Source organism: Solanum lycopersicum, chromosome 3 (assembly GCF_036512215.1).
Source record: "Solanum lycopersicum chromosome 3, SLM_r2.1".
Lineage (NCBI taxonomy): Eukaryota > Viridiplantae > Streptophyta > Magnoliopsida > Solanales > Solanaceae > Solanum > Solanum lycopersicum.
Window position 1 is genome coordinate 64,927,168 of NC_090802.1, and position 14,563 is coordinate 64,941,730.

The 14,563-nt window shown below is 32.9% G+C and overlaps 3 protein-coding genes across 5 annotated transcripts; all 3 read left to right on the plus strand.

Annotated features, from left to right (window-relative positions):
- Positions 1 to 432: 432 nt before the first annotated feature.
- On the plus strand, positions 433 to 3,937 carry LOC101252267 (uncharacterized). 2 transcript variants are annotated; one of them, XM_004235750.4, is made up of 7 exons: positions 433 to 728; positions 1,081 to 1,370; positions 1,446 to 1,796; positions 1,986 to 2,122; positions 2,250 to 2,487; positions 3,185 to 3,402; positions 3,490 to 3,937. In XM_004235750.4, exons 1-7 carry the CDS (start codon positions 586 to 588, stop codon positions 3,742 to 3,744), a joined length of 1,632 nt encoding a protein of 543 aa, XP_004235798.1. In that variant the 5' UTR covers positions 433 to 585; the 3' UTR covers positions 3,745 to 3,937. The 2 variants fall into 2 exon arrangements, with proteins under 2 accessions (XP_004235798.1, XP_010318613.1); XM_010320311.3 differs by having other exon boundaries at positions 3,191 to 3,402.
- Positions 3,938 to 6,539: 2,602 nt separating this feature from the next.
- LOC101257351 (uncharacterized) lies at positions 6,540 to 8,147 on the plus strand. The gene is made up of 4 exons (XM_004235768.5): positions 6,540 to 6,702; positions 6,878 to 7,075; positions 7,165 to 7,231; positions 7,343 to 8,147. Exons 2-4 carry the CDS (start codon positions 6,912 to 6,914, stop codon positions 7,637 to 7,639), a joined length of 528 nt encoding a protein of 175 aa, XP_004235816.1. The 5' UTR covers positions 6,540 to 6,702; positions 6,878 to 6,911; the 3' UTR covers positions 7,640 to 8,147.
- A 3,019-nt stretch (positions 8,148 to 11,166) lies between these two features.
- On the plus strand, positions 11,167 to 14,445 carry MKK3 (MAPKK). Of its 2 annotated transcripts, XM_019212593.3 has the most exons (9): positions 11,167 to 11,386; positions 11,496 to 11,580; positions 12,249 to 12,284; positions 12,379 to 12,513; positions 13,010 to 13,234; positions 13,324 to 13,506; positions 13,741 to 13,964; positions 14,055 to 14,100; positions 14,198 to 14,410. In XM_019212593.3, the coding sequence occupies exons 1-9, from the start codon at positions 11,313 to 11,315 to the stop codon at positions 14,288 to 14,290; spliced, it is 1,101 nt and encodes a 366-aa protein (XP_019068138.1). In that variant the 5' UTR covers positions 11,167 to 11,312; the 3' UTR covers positions 14,291 to 14,410. The 2 variants fall into 2 exon arrangements, with proteins under 2 accessions (XP_019068138.1, NP_001234591.1); NM_001247662.1 differs by lacking the exon at positions 12,249 to 12,284 and having other exon boundaries at positions 11,293 to 11,386; positions 14,198 to 14,445.
- Positions 14,446 to 14,563: the final 118 nt, after the last annotated feature.

Here is a 14,563-nt window from a genome sequence, read left to right on the forward strand (position 1 = left end):
TTCTTCATATAGAATGAAAAGAATAACATTCTTATATTGTATCGGTGTGATTGATGATAAAACAATTGAGTAAATAACGTTTCAGGTTTAAATTCTAATCGAGAAAAAAACACTAGGTAATTTTTTACTATATGTTTTAGTGTTGGTGCATAAAGTTATCAAGAGTTATCTGGTATCTACTGATGATGATAAATATCATTGAAATTAATGGAGGTGCAATATATATAGTTTAATTTTTCGATACAGGGTTCCCTTCCGATACCCTAGCTCCGTCCATGTTGCCTGCACCAGAGTATTCTAGTGGAGTAATTCTTTTGTAAAGAGCAAGTTACAAATGCGTGTGGCTGGGTTTTGGTCTCTTCTTTTTAAAAATTATTTTTTTGTGTTTTTATTATGGAATAAATAATTGATCTAGAAAAAAAGCAAAGGACCATCTTGACAAACAAGGATATTTGTGAAAGCAATTAAAGGACTGACCTTTTTATTATTTAGTGTCACTTTGTTATTTTTTGCTTTACCTAAGTAAAGAAGAGGATCATTAGAAACTCGAAAACATTCATAATTTCAACAAAATTTAGGAAAACAATGCAATGTTCTAATGAAACAATTGCAAGGCTATTCTACAATGTCTCAAGCTCATTTCAACTTTTCCTTATTTTCTCGTACTTCACTTCTATTTTACTTGGCAAAGTCTTCTACTTTCTCGGTGGAAATCCATTTTTCTGGAGGTATGTATCGTATCGTATCACAAGTTTTTATTCGTGATCATCACTATGTTTTCCATAGTCAATATATGTTCCTTCTCATGTCTGGATAGAGAATATGCGCGATTTCTCCTCTCTCTTGGTTCTACCATCTAAAATAGGTAGGCCGTTCTAAGTATCAGGGTTGTGTCAGAAAGTACCAGATTGAATCCATTATATTTCTAAGAAGAGTTGTTAATCCTTAACTTTTCTAGGAATAATCATTCCTTCATTAGTAATTGTGAATGACTTCTTATTTTTCAAAATTTTCCCTCCTTTTTTGTTTTAATTTGAATTATTCGAACTCCATGATGACAGACTATTGTGGGTTTTGCAGGAATCGAGTTAATGGATATGAATTTGCTGAGTTTTCAGACGAAGAAAATGAATATAATTATCATAACAAAGCTGAAACAGGGGAGGAAAAACATTTTCTAGCACACACATTTGGCGAAAGTGAAAAAGTTGAATATAACTTAAATAGCAGAGTTGCTGATGAAGTAGATTCTGTTTATGCATCAGTAGCTTCAGAATCTGTTCATACTGATGATGATGACGACGATGTTGAAGAGAAGAATCTCAAATTGGATACTTACAAATGCGATTTGAACACGATGGATAATCAGGGTACGTACTACGTACAATGAGTAATCGTTAAAATGTGTTGGTTAAAACTTTGTCCTTGTGTTGTTGTTGATGCAGGGAAATTCACGAAGGATAAGAAAGTAAAGAAGAGTAAAAAGTTACGTAGAGAGGATAATTTCTTGGTTTATGCACCAGCTAAGTTAGAGAGCAAGAAACTCGAATTCCGAAAAAAGGAGGATAATAATGTTGATAAAATATTTGGGGATTCTTATAGTGTTGGATCCATTTCTAAGAGTTCTTCTGAATGGAGAAGCTCCATTAAAGATTCGGGTACTGAAGAAGAAGATCCGTTTTCGTCTTCTTCAAGAAGAAGTTGCCCAAAATGGGAATCTTACACTGTCTTCCAAAAATATGATGAAGAAATGTTGTTTTTAGATAAAATCAGTGTACAAAAACTCCATGAAACAGGTAATGTCTAACTTTGCAAACTCAAATTCAATTTCTACAGTGACACGTAGAAATTTTTCTTCATAATGGATGACAGTGAGACTTGAACTGTAGCACTGTAGTGTGCAACAAGCATCTAAACGCTACACTTTTAAAGTTTATTATATATTTTTTCAATATTATCTAAATTCTTCCTTTTCTTTTCTTCAGAGTCACTAAGATCCATTCAATCATGTCCAAGATCAATATCAGACAGGATTGTTCATAAATTGGCAGTGAAAAACAGGAAATCATCGGAATTTCGACACAATCCATATCATGAATTAGAGGCTGCGTATGTAGCACAGGTAAGCATGCAGAGGCGGATTCAGTATTGTCCTCCCACGCACAACGCATAAATATACACATGAAATTTTAACAGACGTTAATATATAACTCGTCAAATTTAAATCCTGAATATGCGTATGCTTGTAGGTATGCTTAGCATGGGAAGCACTGAGCTGGAACTACAAATACTTCAAAAGCCTAAGAGCTTCGCGTCTTGAAGAGGATCCAGGTTGTCCTGCTTATGTAGCTCAACATTTTCAACAATTTCAAGTGCTTTTACAAAGATACATTGAGAATGAACCATATGAACATGGTAAGAGGCCTGAAGTTTATGCTAGGATGAGAAGTTTAGCTCCAAAGTTGCTTCAAGTTCCTGAATATAGAGGTAATTTAGTTTATCCCTTTTTCGAGTTTAACTTCTATATACTACTAATCGTCATTTAGAAGTTTTTTATGAATAATTTTTATAGCAAGCATGGATAGGTGTCCTACGAAACATGTACTACTCTGTTTCAATTTGTTCGACTTAATGGCACTGTCTCTATTTCAATTTATTCGACTTAATGTACTATGATACTCCATCCTTTTTCAGTTTGTTTGTCTTAACATGATATTCTCTCTATTTCAATTTGTTTGTCTTACTTCCTTATTAGTCCATTTAAAAAAGAATGTGTCTTTCCTTTTTTTGGGCAGCTATTTAATTTCAATTTTCCTTGTGACACATTTAAGAACGGGCCGAGCCGGAATTTTTGATTAGCCACGCCGACCATCAAATACGAGACTGGGGTGAAATCGGTCTGATTTTGACCGAACTTGACGAAATGATATTTTGATACATAATATGTATTATTAGTTTAAGATCACACGATTTCAACATCTCTTTTACTTTCTTTTTAACTCAGTATCAAGTTAAAATCAGACAAACAAATTGAAACATTACGTGACTAGTCGCAGCAAGTAAAACTATATACTAGTAATAGTGAACTTTTTTTTTTCTTGTCATATATAAAATATAATAGTGTATGTGATTTAGATCTTCTTTTTGTCTCCATCTCGAAATAAAATAACAAAATTTTGACTAGATTCAGATGAGGAAAAGGGACAAGAAGAATTATGGTCGAGAATATCATCAGATTCATTTCTTGGGATAATGGAAGAAGCAATGAGAACATTTATGAAATTCCTCAAAGCAGACAAAGAGAATCCTTGTCAATTACTAATGACAGCTTTCTTTAGGAGAAACAAAAGAGCCTCTACTGACCCTACTCTTCTCCTCTTACTCAAGAAAGTCAACAAAAAGGCGCGTATCTGTTTTATTTTCAAGATTATAAATACTCTATCATATTTTAACGAGCGACTTACTTGATATATATATGCATATATGCAGAAAAAGACAAGGGTGAAGGATATTGGTAGGTCAGGAAAATGCAGCTTGGGAAAAAGGAGATTAAAAGAAGAAGAAGAAATGGATATATTGATGGGATTAATAGATTTAAAAGTGGTATCAAGAGTATTAAGAATGAGTGAAGTGAATGATGAACAATTGCATTGGTGTGAAGACAAAATGAGCAAAGTCAGAGTTTCTGATGGCAAATTACATAGAGATGCTTCACCACTTTTTTTCCCAGCACACATTAGTTGAATGAGTTTAAGTTTTTATTTTTTTTAATTGTTTGACTAAATAATTTTTCACACTATCGAATCGATATTTATAAGTAGATTTCCCTTTTAAAATGTAGGATTTAAAATATTAAAAATAAAATATGTAACCTGTTATAAGCTGATAGAAATAATTTGATAGTGTAAATTTACGTTAACCATGTATATTTCTTAAACTCTAGCTAGTTTAATACCCTCATGAACTTGTTGTTTTGTAAATAAGTACTGTAATAAAAGAGTGGGTAACCCATGCATAGTAGAAATTAAAGTAAGTTCAAATATGCATGTGGTCTGTGGGGATGACAAAAGAATTTTATGAACAATTTTGATAAAAGTGAATTATTGTCTCACTTTCTTTTTTTGATATTTAAAAAAAAAAAAAAGACCTAAAATAACTTTAAATCATTAAAAATAGTATAAAACTATCGTCATTTAAATATTCAAATAGTTTAAATTTAAAATCGTTAAATAAGTGGTTAATTTTGAACCTAAAGATAAATGACAAGGATATTTTGGAGTCAATAGTTGAATTAAGAGTAATTTTGAACCATTTCTGATACTTTAAAAATATTTTAGATTATTTTCCATATTTTTTTAATTCTAATTTTTTCACAAAATCTATATAATAATAAGACTAAATTGTTATTTTGATACTAAAGGATCAAATTTAAACGAGAAGAAAGTATATATAAGCAAATGGATTAAAGGAAAAAGATGGATATGTGAGGATAGTGACAAGGGCAGCCTTACTTGAATTAAAAGGAAAATCAAAGCTGAAGATTGTGCACTTGAATAAAAGTAAAAGGTTGCAGCTTAACACGTGTCAGTCAAACAAAACATTATCTTAATTTGTATCATCGATTTATGTGATTTAAGATAATTATTTTTAAAAATAAATACTGTGATTCATAAATTAGGAAAGTAAAAAAGTATTTAATTTTGGACAGTTGGAGTAACCGTGTACAATAATAATTAAACCCAAAATAGTTGGTGGTAGGTTAGAAGCTCACCTGCCATGGCGTCACCCTTTTTCGATTGTTATTTAATCTCTTTTCTTCATTGCCACAATTTTTTGAAATCTTATTTCTGTAAGATCTGAATTCATTTAATTGTATGGTTGGTTGCCTGGATCATTTTTGCTCCTAACCAAAAATATAATGAGTCGAATTTGTAAGTAAAAAGTGATAGTTCATTCAAAATAAATAAAACAAGCAAAAAATCGAGCTAATTAAGATTTTAAATTTTAAAAATTTTAAATTGCTAAAAAATTATTAGCTCTGTGTTTAATTATTTATATATGTTAAGTAAAAATAATTCGAGCCATGTGGAGCATTTGTGATTAATTTCAAAGTTTACGAGTAAGTTTTTGACTAATTTTAACAACTTGGTCAAAATATAATCTTGATTTAGATTTTGGTGGAAACTAAAATCAAAATTTCTGCCTGCTTCAATTTAATATTAAATTATTTGACCAATTCATCTTTAGAATGATAGCAAATGGAACAATTCATTTATTCTATGATGATTACTATATAATCCTGATTTAGACCTTCGGACGGACAGTCAACAACTTGGTCAAATTCACTGTACCTTTTGTTTTTATGTGTTTGTTTTTTTAAGTTTTATATTTTTATATTGAGTTATAAATGTAAATCTTTGACTATATGGAGTTTATTTGACTAAGTTTTGAATTGGAATAACTTGTTGTTGTTATAATTTTTATTTTTTTGCGTGAGTATTTGTGCGCATCGGGTTCTCCAATTGTATAATAGCTTGCCTGTAAACTGCACGGAGAAATATAAATTGTACTAGGCAAGTTCTATGCAACAGATTTGACTCAGAAAGTATTGAGGGGTGATTAATCCTGAATCGTCCGTATAGACAACCATCCTCCAAACCACTCAGTCATCCCGACTGACTTATTTAACTAAGTTATTACTTATATTCAGGGAAACTTATATAAATATATTATAATAAAAAATTATTTACCATTTATTGCAATATTTTTTTTTCCACTTGATCATATTTAATTCATTTATAATACAAATTTAATACATATTACAAAGAATAATTTATTATTCACATATAATACAAGTTTTAATGATAGACAATACATTTATCACACATTTTAATTCACTTATAATACAATGCGTCAAATTTTTACCAAAAAATATTGTATATTTCAAAAAACAATTATAATTCATATATATGACATACATAATTCACTTTTAATTCATATTGCAGAGTTAACATAGTATTACTATAAATGGTAATAAATAAAAAATATTGCTAAAATTAATAATTATTTATTAAAATGTACTAATTCATGTAATTTTTCCATATATTTATGTACAAGTTTCCTCTGTATATTTATTTTTAGATATAGTTTATTTATGTTATTATTTATCAAAGAGAATTTGTTTATTTTCATAATGTAAAAAACTTTTATTGGGAGTGATATTTCTCTAATTGAACTAGATAATTTAATTGGTATTTTTGATTGAGTTATATATACACAATTTAAATTTGACACAATGTATATATTGAATTTTAAATTTTAATTTTGATCTTCAATTTTCATAATGTACAAATATACTTTAACTATTTAATTTTTAAATAAATAAACACGTGAATCCTATATGAATAATAGACATAAGATAAAAAATGATACATAGAACATTTATATTTATTTATTCAACTTTATACAAAAATGCTATTTTTTCACATTTAAAATTAAAGAATATAAAAGTAATCGCAAAACGAAGTTAGAAACATATTTATGTATTATTGCTTTAAATTTATTTGAAAATGCTTCATCTCTTTATTACTCATGTACACTACTGAAGTACCTCTGTTTCTTCGTCATCCTCTTTGTTCCCCTGAAATCTCTCTCCTCCATTTTCGCCCTTCCACAGGCGCCATCAGTTCCTCAACCATACAGGTAAAATACCCTTTTCCATTTACGTATTTCTCTTTCTTATCCAATTACACCTTCTATTTCACCCATTATCTTTATTTATAGTAATATCCAACATATATATATCAATGTATGTTCATAGGTATGATCATAGAGATCTCAAGTTTTTGATACACTGTATTCTTCTTTATTGCTTCAGCCCTTTAGATCTGTTGTGCAAAATCGAAAAAAAAATGAATAGATGCGGTTATCAGCAGAACACCTTGATGGGTTGTGTTGGAGTTGGAGAAATTAGAGGGGGAGATTTCTCTGTCTCTGATGGTCTTGTTTGCCCCAAACCTCGCCGGAATGGGCTTTTCAACGAACCTATCAGACCTTCTCGATTCCTGCAAATCAAGTATGTTTATATGCCCTTTTTTTGATCTGCTGTTTTAATTTCTTCCTTCTTTTTTCTTTTGTTAATTGGTTTTGGTGTTTCTCTTACAGTAATCAGCAAACAGAGGGTTACGAGTTGAAAGCCGGAACTGAACTTCTGGATATCATCCTCTCCAAGGTAAATTATAGATGATTTAGTTTTTTCTAATGGTAGATTGGTATATCTTTGTGATGTGAACCGTTTATAATTCAATTACTACAGCTGATAATTTTTTTTTTCTGTAAACAGGGGAGCTATGATGTGGAGATGACCAATTTTGAGATGGATTCATCACCACCATTCTTTTTGGGGTCTCCGCCCAGCAGGGTTCCGAATCCCCTGATTCAGGATGCCCAATTTGGAAACGACAATTTTGTTCCTATACTAACAATTCCAGAAGGAGCACCTGCACCACCACCCTCCTTTACTTCGACTTGTGGTCGTAATAATAGAGGCGGCTGTGTTCCAGTGAAGTTTGGGATTAAGCCAGCTGCTGTGAGGATTGAAGGCTTCAACTGCTGCAGCAGCATCTCTGCTGTAGCTTAGGTAAATCATATTGCAGAGGTCATTATGAAAATAACTACAACAAAGAAAAAGATATTAAAAAGTGAGGTTTTTGGGGGAGACATGAGAAACCAAACCAAATTTGTTTTAGCCTTGTATATATAGAGTGAAAGAAAGAGGGTCGTCATGAGTTATGTATGATATCCGGTCATTCAAATCTTGTTTGTGAATATGTTTATGAGGTGATGAATGAGTGTTAAGTTGAGATCGTAAAAACAATAAATGGAGAAACCCAAAGAGTAGAGAGAGGCCAAAAGATTGTCCTCTTCCTATTGGGATTGTTAGTTTTTTCTTTTAAGCATTAGGCTTAAGTTATGTAATGAGTATCTACTGTAGTGTGAGAGACTCTTAAGAGGCTTCGGCTTTGTGACTGAAAAGTTTGTCGCTCTTGTCCTTCATTGTAATTGTAATTCAAAGGAGAAGAGAAGATGATCGTCTTTTGACAAATTCTTTTCATCTTGTATTTATTCTACTAATTGTGCGAATTTAATTTTTCCTGTGCTACTAATTTGCTTATAGTTTCTGCTGTATCGTTGCAAGGAAGAATGTGTAATGAGCTTTTTTCTGTCGAACTGTGTTTATCGACGCTGTAGTCATATAATTTTTTTTACACATATCTTTATGAAAGGTGCATTTAAATGCATTATTATCTGCACTACTATGTTTATGTGATTCTGCTCAGGAATTTAAACTTATCATATAGCGATCACTGACTTGAGCCGTGGCATTCCCAGGTTAGTGATCATCTTTATCTAGCTCAGATACCACTTGTTTGTATAAATTGATGTTCTTTTGATTAAAAAGTCTGTTGTTTTTAGGAATGAATGTAAAATATTAGTTTCAGTTGAACCCATTTTCATACCATAGGAAACAAAATTGTATAGTCCTGGAATAGTAAAGAAATGGGTCTTTGTATGTTCATTTTCAGCAGTTATGTAAATCACACCGGCTCTCTCTCTTAATACGATGAATCAAAACTCAATACTTTTTGATAATAGAGTCGTCTAAAAATATAAAAGAATAGTCAGGCCCAAAGAGATCAAAGAAGAGGGCTTGACTGAAGAGACAGAATTTCAAATTGTTTCCATTATAAGTGCAAGTAGCCAAGTATTACAGAAACCTTTATCAGTTTGTAGTAATTCTTTCCCTGATGGCATTAATTAGATAAGTTAGTTAATAGTTGTGAGGGAGAGATATCCTTCTTAATTAGATGCAGAACACGTTTAAACAACTAAAACATCTGAATAGGCGACCGTTAAAATTAGGCAGCTGTTCACGTTCCTAGGGGCCGTTACAATATGTCCCTCTTGATCAATGGGATGCGATAAATGCAAAAGATTTTATGTCCCACAACTTGAAACTTCTCAAGGACTTCATATTCGTTTCCCCCCTCTAGTGTCCTCTTTCCCTGCTTTTGAGTTTGTCCCAAAAATTGTTTTGCTAGATTGGTTATTGAGCTTTGTACTTGGCGTGTTCTGTCACATTTTAAATTCATGCGGCTTAAAGACCGGCCACTCAGATTTTCTAAGATAATGTGTCATGCCAATTGACCCAATGTCTTGGATATGTTGGAGGCAATGTATGGTCCTTGGAGTCGTGAAGCCATCTACTATTGTGGATCCAGCTGATATCAAGGGTGTCGTTGGTGCTAAATTTGTGCAGTTCCATTGTGGGCACTTTATGTGCCTCCTGTTGACTTAGTGCAGAATTTCAGGTCCAAAGTTTATATAGCTGAATCATTGAACTTGAAATGCTGGGGCATTATTTCAATATAACAGGATGAACTTGTTCAATCTGGAGTTGAAAAATACTAATGTAAGGGTCTCCTGGTTTCTCCTATCACAGTGAATTGTTCACATTTGTACATGTTGATTACATGCATTATGTAAATATTGTTTTTGATGAAGTAGGATAATGACCTCCATTCCTTTCTTGGTAAGCTCCAATTGTTATTGGTTCTTAATTTCTAAGCCTAGTTGCTTCTGTTGATAAAAAGGAGTTGATATCAAATGTGCTGAAACTTATTTTAGCAAATTTATCAGCTAAATGAAAGAAAAAAAGATGAAAAGTAACTTAGATAAGCAACACTGATATCTGGGAAGGCCGTAGACGGCATCTTTTTTCTCCCATTTCTTTGGGCATCACATCACTTCGATTGGGATATGGAGGACAACTAAGTTTGTGTTTATTCATGTGATCTATAAGCTGTTATTTGGTGAGGTATGGCATTTTTTCTTTATATATTCTTCTGTGCTGCATCACTCCCTCTCTTACCTTGTTAAGACTGTTCTTGGATTAGTTTCATTGAAGTATTCTATTGACAGATGATTGCAAGACTTGAACTCGCTGTTTGCTCTGGTATAACATTGAAATGTGTGAATGACCCTTTAAAAAAGGTAAAAGATTTCGTGAGGTGGGCACTTTTATTTATTTTTTGGCTGCAGCAATATGTCTAGATATCGTATGCTGGGTTGAACAGTCATAAAGAGCCAATTAACACTAAGCAAGCTGTGCAATCTGCAAGCAGACACTGGCAAGTTGATGATATTGGCTAGGTGGAACTTGTCTATAAAACCTTATTTGGTGAATAGGTGTTTTGTGATCAATATGCAATGGATGTATAATGTGTTTGATCTATTGTACATCCATGTGCAGCTGATTCATCTCTCTACATATGACTTCATCGAGAAGAACGATATGGTTTTCGTATCAGAAGACTTGGAAAGTTGCTCCAAGCAAAGCATTGCTTTTATAATCGAGAGTTGATGATGGACTCTCTTCTACCTTCTTCACTTAAACAAGCTTTTTGTCATTCGAATGGCTCCAACCAAATGCATTTCAAGTTTACAATGAAAGATCAGCTGGGAGAACAGTCACACGCCGTTTAGGCTAGCACTAATATTTGGCTTTCCCTTGTGTTGTTTACAGCTATAAATAAATACACCATTTACCTTACACTTGGCTACAGCACTATGCCCTAATAATTTCTTAATGCATTTGGTAGCTGGAAATTGATCGATTTCAAGCCATCTATTTGAAACTCAACGCGGTTTCGTTTAATCCAACTATTTGGGCTGGCCGGATGGAGAATATCATGGGTGAACAGGTTATAGTATTATCGTGCAATTCAAACTATTTCATTAGTATTTTCCTACATGCATCAATATACATATCGAATAACTCTTCAAAAAATTATACATTCAAATAAAAAGAAATCACTTGATTTTCATCGAAAAAATCTGCTATGTTAGGAGTAACAATTACGTAGCATATGTATGTTCTAACAACATTTAGGTGACATATTTTTCTAAAAGGTAGAACCCATCTCAATGTTATTATTATTATTATTAAAAAAAAAGGGGGGGGATTAAATAGGGGTATAATTGGATAATTTTAGTAGTTGAAAGATATTTTTAACTTTTTCGTTTAAATAATAAAAAGAATAAAGGATTACTGATTGTTTTGTTTTGTTTTTATTAAAAAAAATAAAATAAAATGTGTAGAATAAAAATTCAAACCTGTCAGTAATAGAAATAGAATATAATTTGTTGGCATTTGTCTGAGTTTGAAAATCAGTGGTTATTTGGGCGGTCCGTTTCACTTTTCAAATTCTAAAATCTCCACTTCCCCTTTCAAACCCTAGTGGATCAAAATTATGAAGACGGCGAAGCCATTGAAGCAGCTTAAGCTCTCTGTACCTGCTCAAGATACTCCCATTTCCAGCTTTTTGTAAGTATCTTTCTTACTCATTACCTCGAATCTACTTGTAGTACAACTTTTTTTGAAAAAAATCCCATTTATTTAGTGAAAAAAAATGATATTGATACTATTGATTCAGGACTGCGAGTGGAACGTTTCATGATGGCGATTTACTTTTGAACCAGAAAGGACTCAGACTCATTTCTGAAGAGAATGAATCTCTGGTGAGATTTTTCAATTTAACTGATCTACTTCTAATTTTTGTTTTTTTGGTTTCTATCCGTGTCCGGTAACTGCATTGGAGCCTGATTAACCCGGATTCGCACTGCATAGGGCCCATTTGAGGGAAGCTATCCCCACCAAGGAGTTCTCCTTACTCAGGGCTCAAAACAGAGATAATTTGATCTGATTTTATTTGCTATTTCCACATGTTGTAGTTTAAGTTCTCGTATTTCGTATTGCATTTACTTTCGGTTATGAAACCAACCTGAGATGTCTTCATTGATGTTCCTTTTTAAGTTAAGCATATTATTTTCAATTGTTTATTTAGCTCTAGTCGCGCTTTGAAAACTTCAAGTTTGTTAGCTTTTGTAAATTTGCATACACTTTTAACCTGATATTTATTCATTGTTATTCCATTTTAAGCTAGCAGATTATTTCCAATTGTTTATTTAGCTCTAGCCGCCCTTTGGAAACTTACATTTGTTAACTTTTGTAAAATCGCAGATACTTTTCACCTGATATGTCTTCATTGTTATTCTATTTTAAGATGAGCGGGTTCTTTTTGATTGTATATTTAGCTATAGTTGCACTTTGGAAACTTCAATTTGTGAACTTCCGTAAATTTGTAGATATCTTTATCTGATGTTTTATTTCGTCAAACTGAATTTAGCTCCAAGCAAGGATTAATTGTTTAATTAACGAGCAGGTATATACATAAATTTTAGGTTAATTTAAAATTTGGTATTGTACATTTCTATGATCTGATGGAAAGTTTCAATATTTTGTGTGCATGTTCACAGCCCTCAGAAACTAAGGAGATAGATCTTCAGTTTTCATTGGAAGATCTTGAAACCATCAAAGTCATTGGAAAAGGAAGTGGGGGTGTTGTTCAACTTGTTCGTCATAAATGGGTTGGAACATTGTTTGCTCTGAAGGTCAGTACCTACCAAGCAAGATTGCCTTGGACTTCCTCTTTTCTCCAATTTAATTGGTTAATGATGTCACTGTGTGGTTAGGACCAAGAAGAGTGCAATACTAACACATAGGTCGCTATACCTATCAATATTATCAAATAGTGGCTATGATAATGATCCTCCATTGGTGAATTGCATAGGTGCAAGTTTTTCTTGTTTAAGGTGTATCACTCGAAACAAAACCACACTAATCTTAAAAAAGAGTTTTTAATCCCTACTGGAGAACCGTTTAAGCATTTGGATAAAGCAACCAAATAAGCACATTTGTCTTAGTGTCTTGGAATAACAATTTGCAAAATCTTTCATTCCGCGGTGGTGCCATTTGACCCTTGTATCCATTTGGTGCAAATTGACCCATTTCATATTTTGTTGCAGTGGTGCGCCGAAATTGTATTTTGATTTAACTTCATCCTGATCACCTCCTTCAATGTTGATGTGATGATTGTTTCTGATCCAGGTTATCCAGATGAATATACAAGAAGATATTCGTAAGCAGATAGTGCAAGAACTGAAAATAAATCAAGCATCACAATGTCCACATGTTGTTGTATGCTACCACTCTTTCTATCACAATGGAGCTATATCTCTGGTTTTGGAGTATATGGACCGTGGATCTTTAGTTGATGTAATCGGGCAACTTAAGACCATTCTTGAACCATATCTCGCAGTTGTTTGCAAGCAGGTTCTTGGTTTTCTAGAAACTAATCTTTGAACAAACTTCTGGTCTACCTATTATGAATTTATGCCTTAGCGCTTGATATTTTCTTGCAGGTTTTACAAGGTCTTGTCTACTTGCATCACGAGAGACATGTTATCCACAGAGACATAAAGCCATCAAACTTGCTAGTGAACCACAAAGGAGAGGTAAAAATTACAGATTTTGGTGTAAGTGCAATGCTAGCCAGCTCTATGGGTCAGAGGGATACATTTGTTGGAACCTACAATTATATGGCAGTAAGTCCTCTTCCTACAGCAGTAAAGTTGTTTTGTTCTGTGTTTTGATTAATTGCTCTTTTTGATCAAGAAAAGAATTTGCGGTATGTGGGGGAATCAAACTTGCAACAATAATTGCCTTTTATTTTTGTATCACTTCAGCAATCTTGTGAATAATTCCTTCCAGGATTAGTTTCATGATTGAATGCAGTTTAGCAGTAAAGTGACTCATTATTTACCCTGTCCCTGATTAAGCCTGAAAGAATAAGTGGAAGTACCTATGACTACAAGAGTGATATCTGGAGCTTGGGCATGGTCATCCTTGAATGTGCTATTGGACGTTTCCCATACATACAGTCAGAGGACCAGCAAGCTCGGCCTAGCTTTTACGAGCTTTTGGATGCTATTGTTAGCAGTCCACCACCTTCTGCTCCAGTAGATCAATTTTCCCCAGAATTCTGTTCATTTGTTTCTGCTTGGTAAGGATACAATATCTTTTGCTTATGTGTTTTGGCTAGAATTTTTAATTAATGTTTCTCTAGCTAACTTGCATTGTTTTATTTACACAGCATTCAAAAGGATCCCAGGGATAGATCTTCAGCTCTGGACCTTTTGGTAAGCATAACTCAGTGCATCATCTTTCATGTGTTTTCCTTTTTAATTGCTGTCTGTAAATGTGCAACTCACCACATTACGACAATATCAATTTCAGAGTCACCCTTTTGTTAAGAAGTTTGAAGACAAAGACATTGATCTCAGCATACTTGTCAGTAGCCTGGAACCCCCAGTAAATTTTCCAAGATAAGTCGTTGTCATATATATATTAGTACAACTACTATTACATTGTAGACCTGTAATATCTAGCAGTTTCTGTATGTAAACATCACTTGAGATGAATGAATTACTTAGCAGCATTTTTATCTAATATGAGTTCAATATACTAGTGATTTGTCTCCTCCATTTTCACCTTCCACAGGCGCTACCAGTTCCCCCACCCACCCTGGTTACTATCCCCTTTCCCATATTTGGCATTTTAGATGTTACTTGATTACTATTATTAGTACTGTATCATTTGTAA

What these genes read in the sequence shown, in the direction of transcription:
- LOC101252267 (XM_004235750.4), top strand. Translation starts at nt 586, where the DNA reads ATGCAATGTTCTAATGAAACAATTGCAAGGCTATTCTACAATGTCTCA. An exon ending in GGAAATCCATTTTTCTGGAG is followed by an intron (nt 729 to 1,080) that starts GTATGTATCGTA and finishes TGGGTTTTGCAG; the next exon opens with GAATCGAGTTAATGGATATG. An exon ending in TCAAGTTCCTGAATATAGAG is followed by an intron (nt 2,488 to 3,184) that starts GTAATTTAGTTT and finishes AATTTTGACTAG; the next exon opens with ATTCAGATGAGGAAAAGGGA.
- LOC101257351 (XM_004235768.5), top strand. Translation starts at nt 6,912, where the DNA reads ATGAATAGATGCGGTTATCAGCAGAACACCTTGATGGGTTGTGTTGGA. An exon ending in TCTCGATTCCTGCAAATCAA is followed by an intron (nt 7,076 to 7,164) that starts GTATGTTTATAT and finishes TTTCTCTTACAG; the next exon opens with TAATCAGCAAACAGAGGGTT. An exon ending in TGGATATCATCCTCTCCAAG is followed by an intron (nt 7,232 to 7,342) that starts GTAAATTATAGA and finishes TTCTGTAAACAG; the next exon opens with GGGAGCTATGATGTGGAGAT.
- MKK3 (XM_019212593.3), top strand. Translation starts at nt 11,313, where the DNA reads ATGAAGACGGCGAAGCCATTGAAGCAGCTTAAGCTCTCTGTACCTGCT. An exon ending in ATTGTTTAATTAACGAGCAG is followed by an intron (nt 12,285 to 12,378) that starts GTATATACATAA and finishes GCATGTTCACAG; the next exon opens with CCCTCAGAAACTAAGGAGAT. An exon ending in TCGCAGTTGTTTGCAAGCAG is followed by an intron (nt 13,235 to 13,323) that starts GTTCTTGGTTTT and finishes ATTTTCTTGCAG; the next exon opens with GTTTTACAAGGTCTTGTCTA.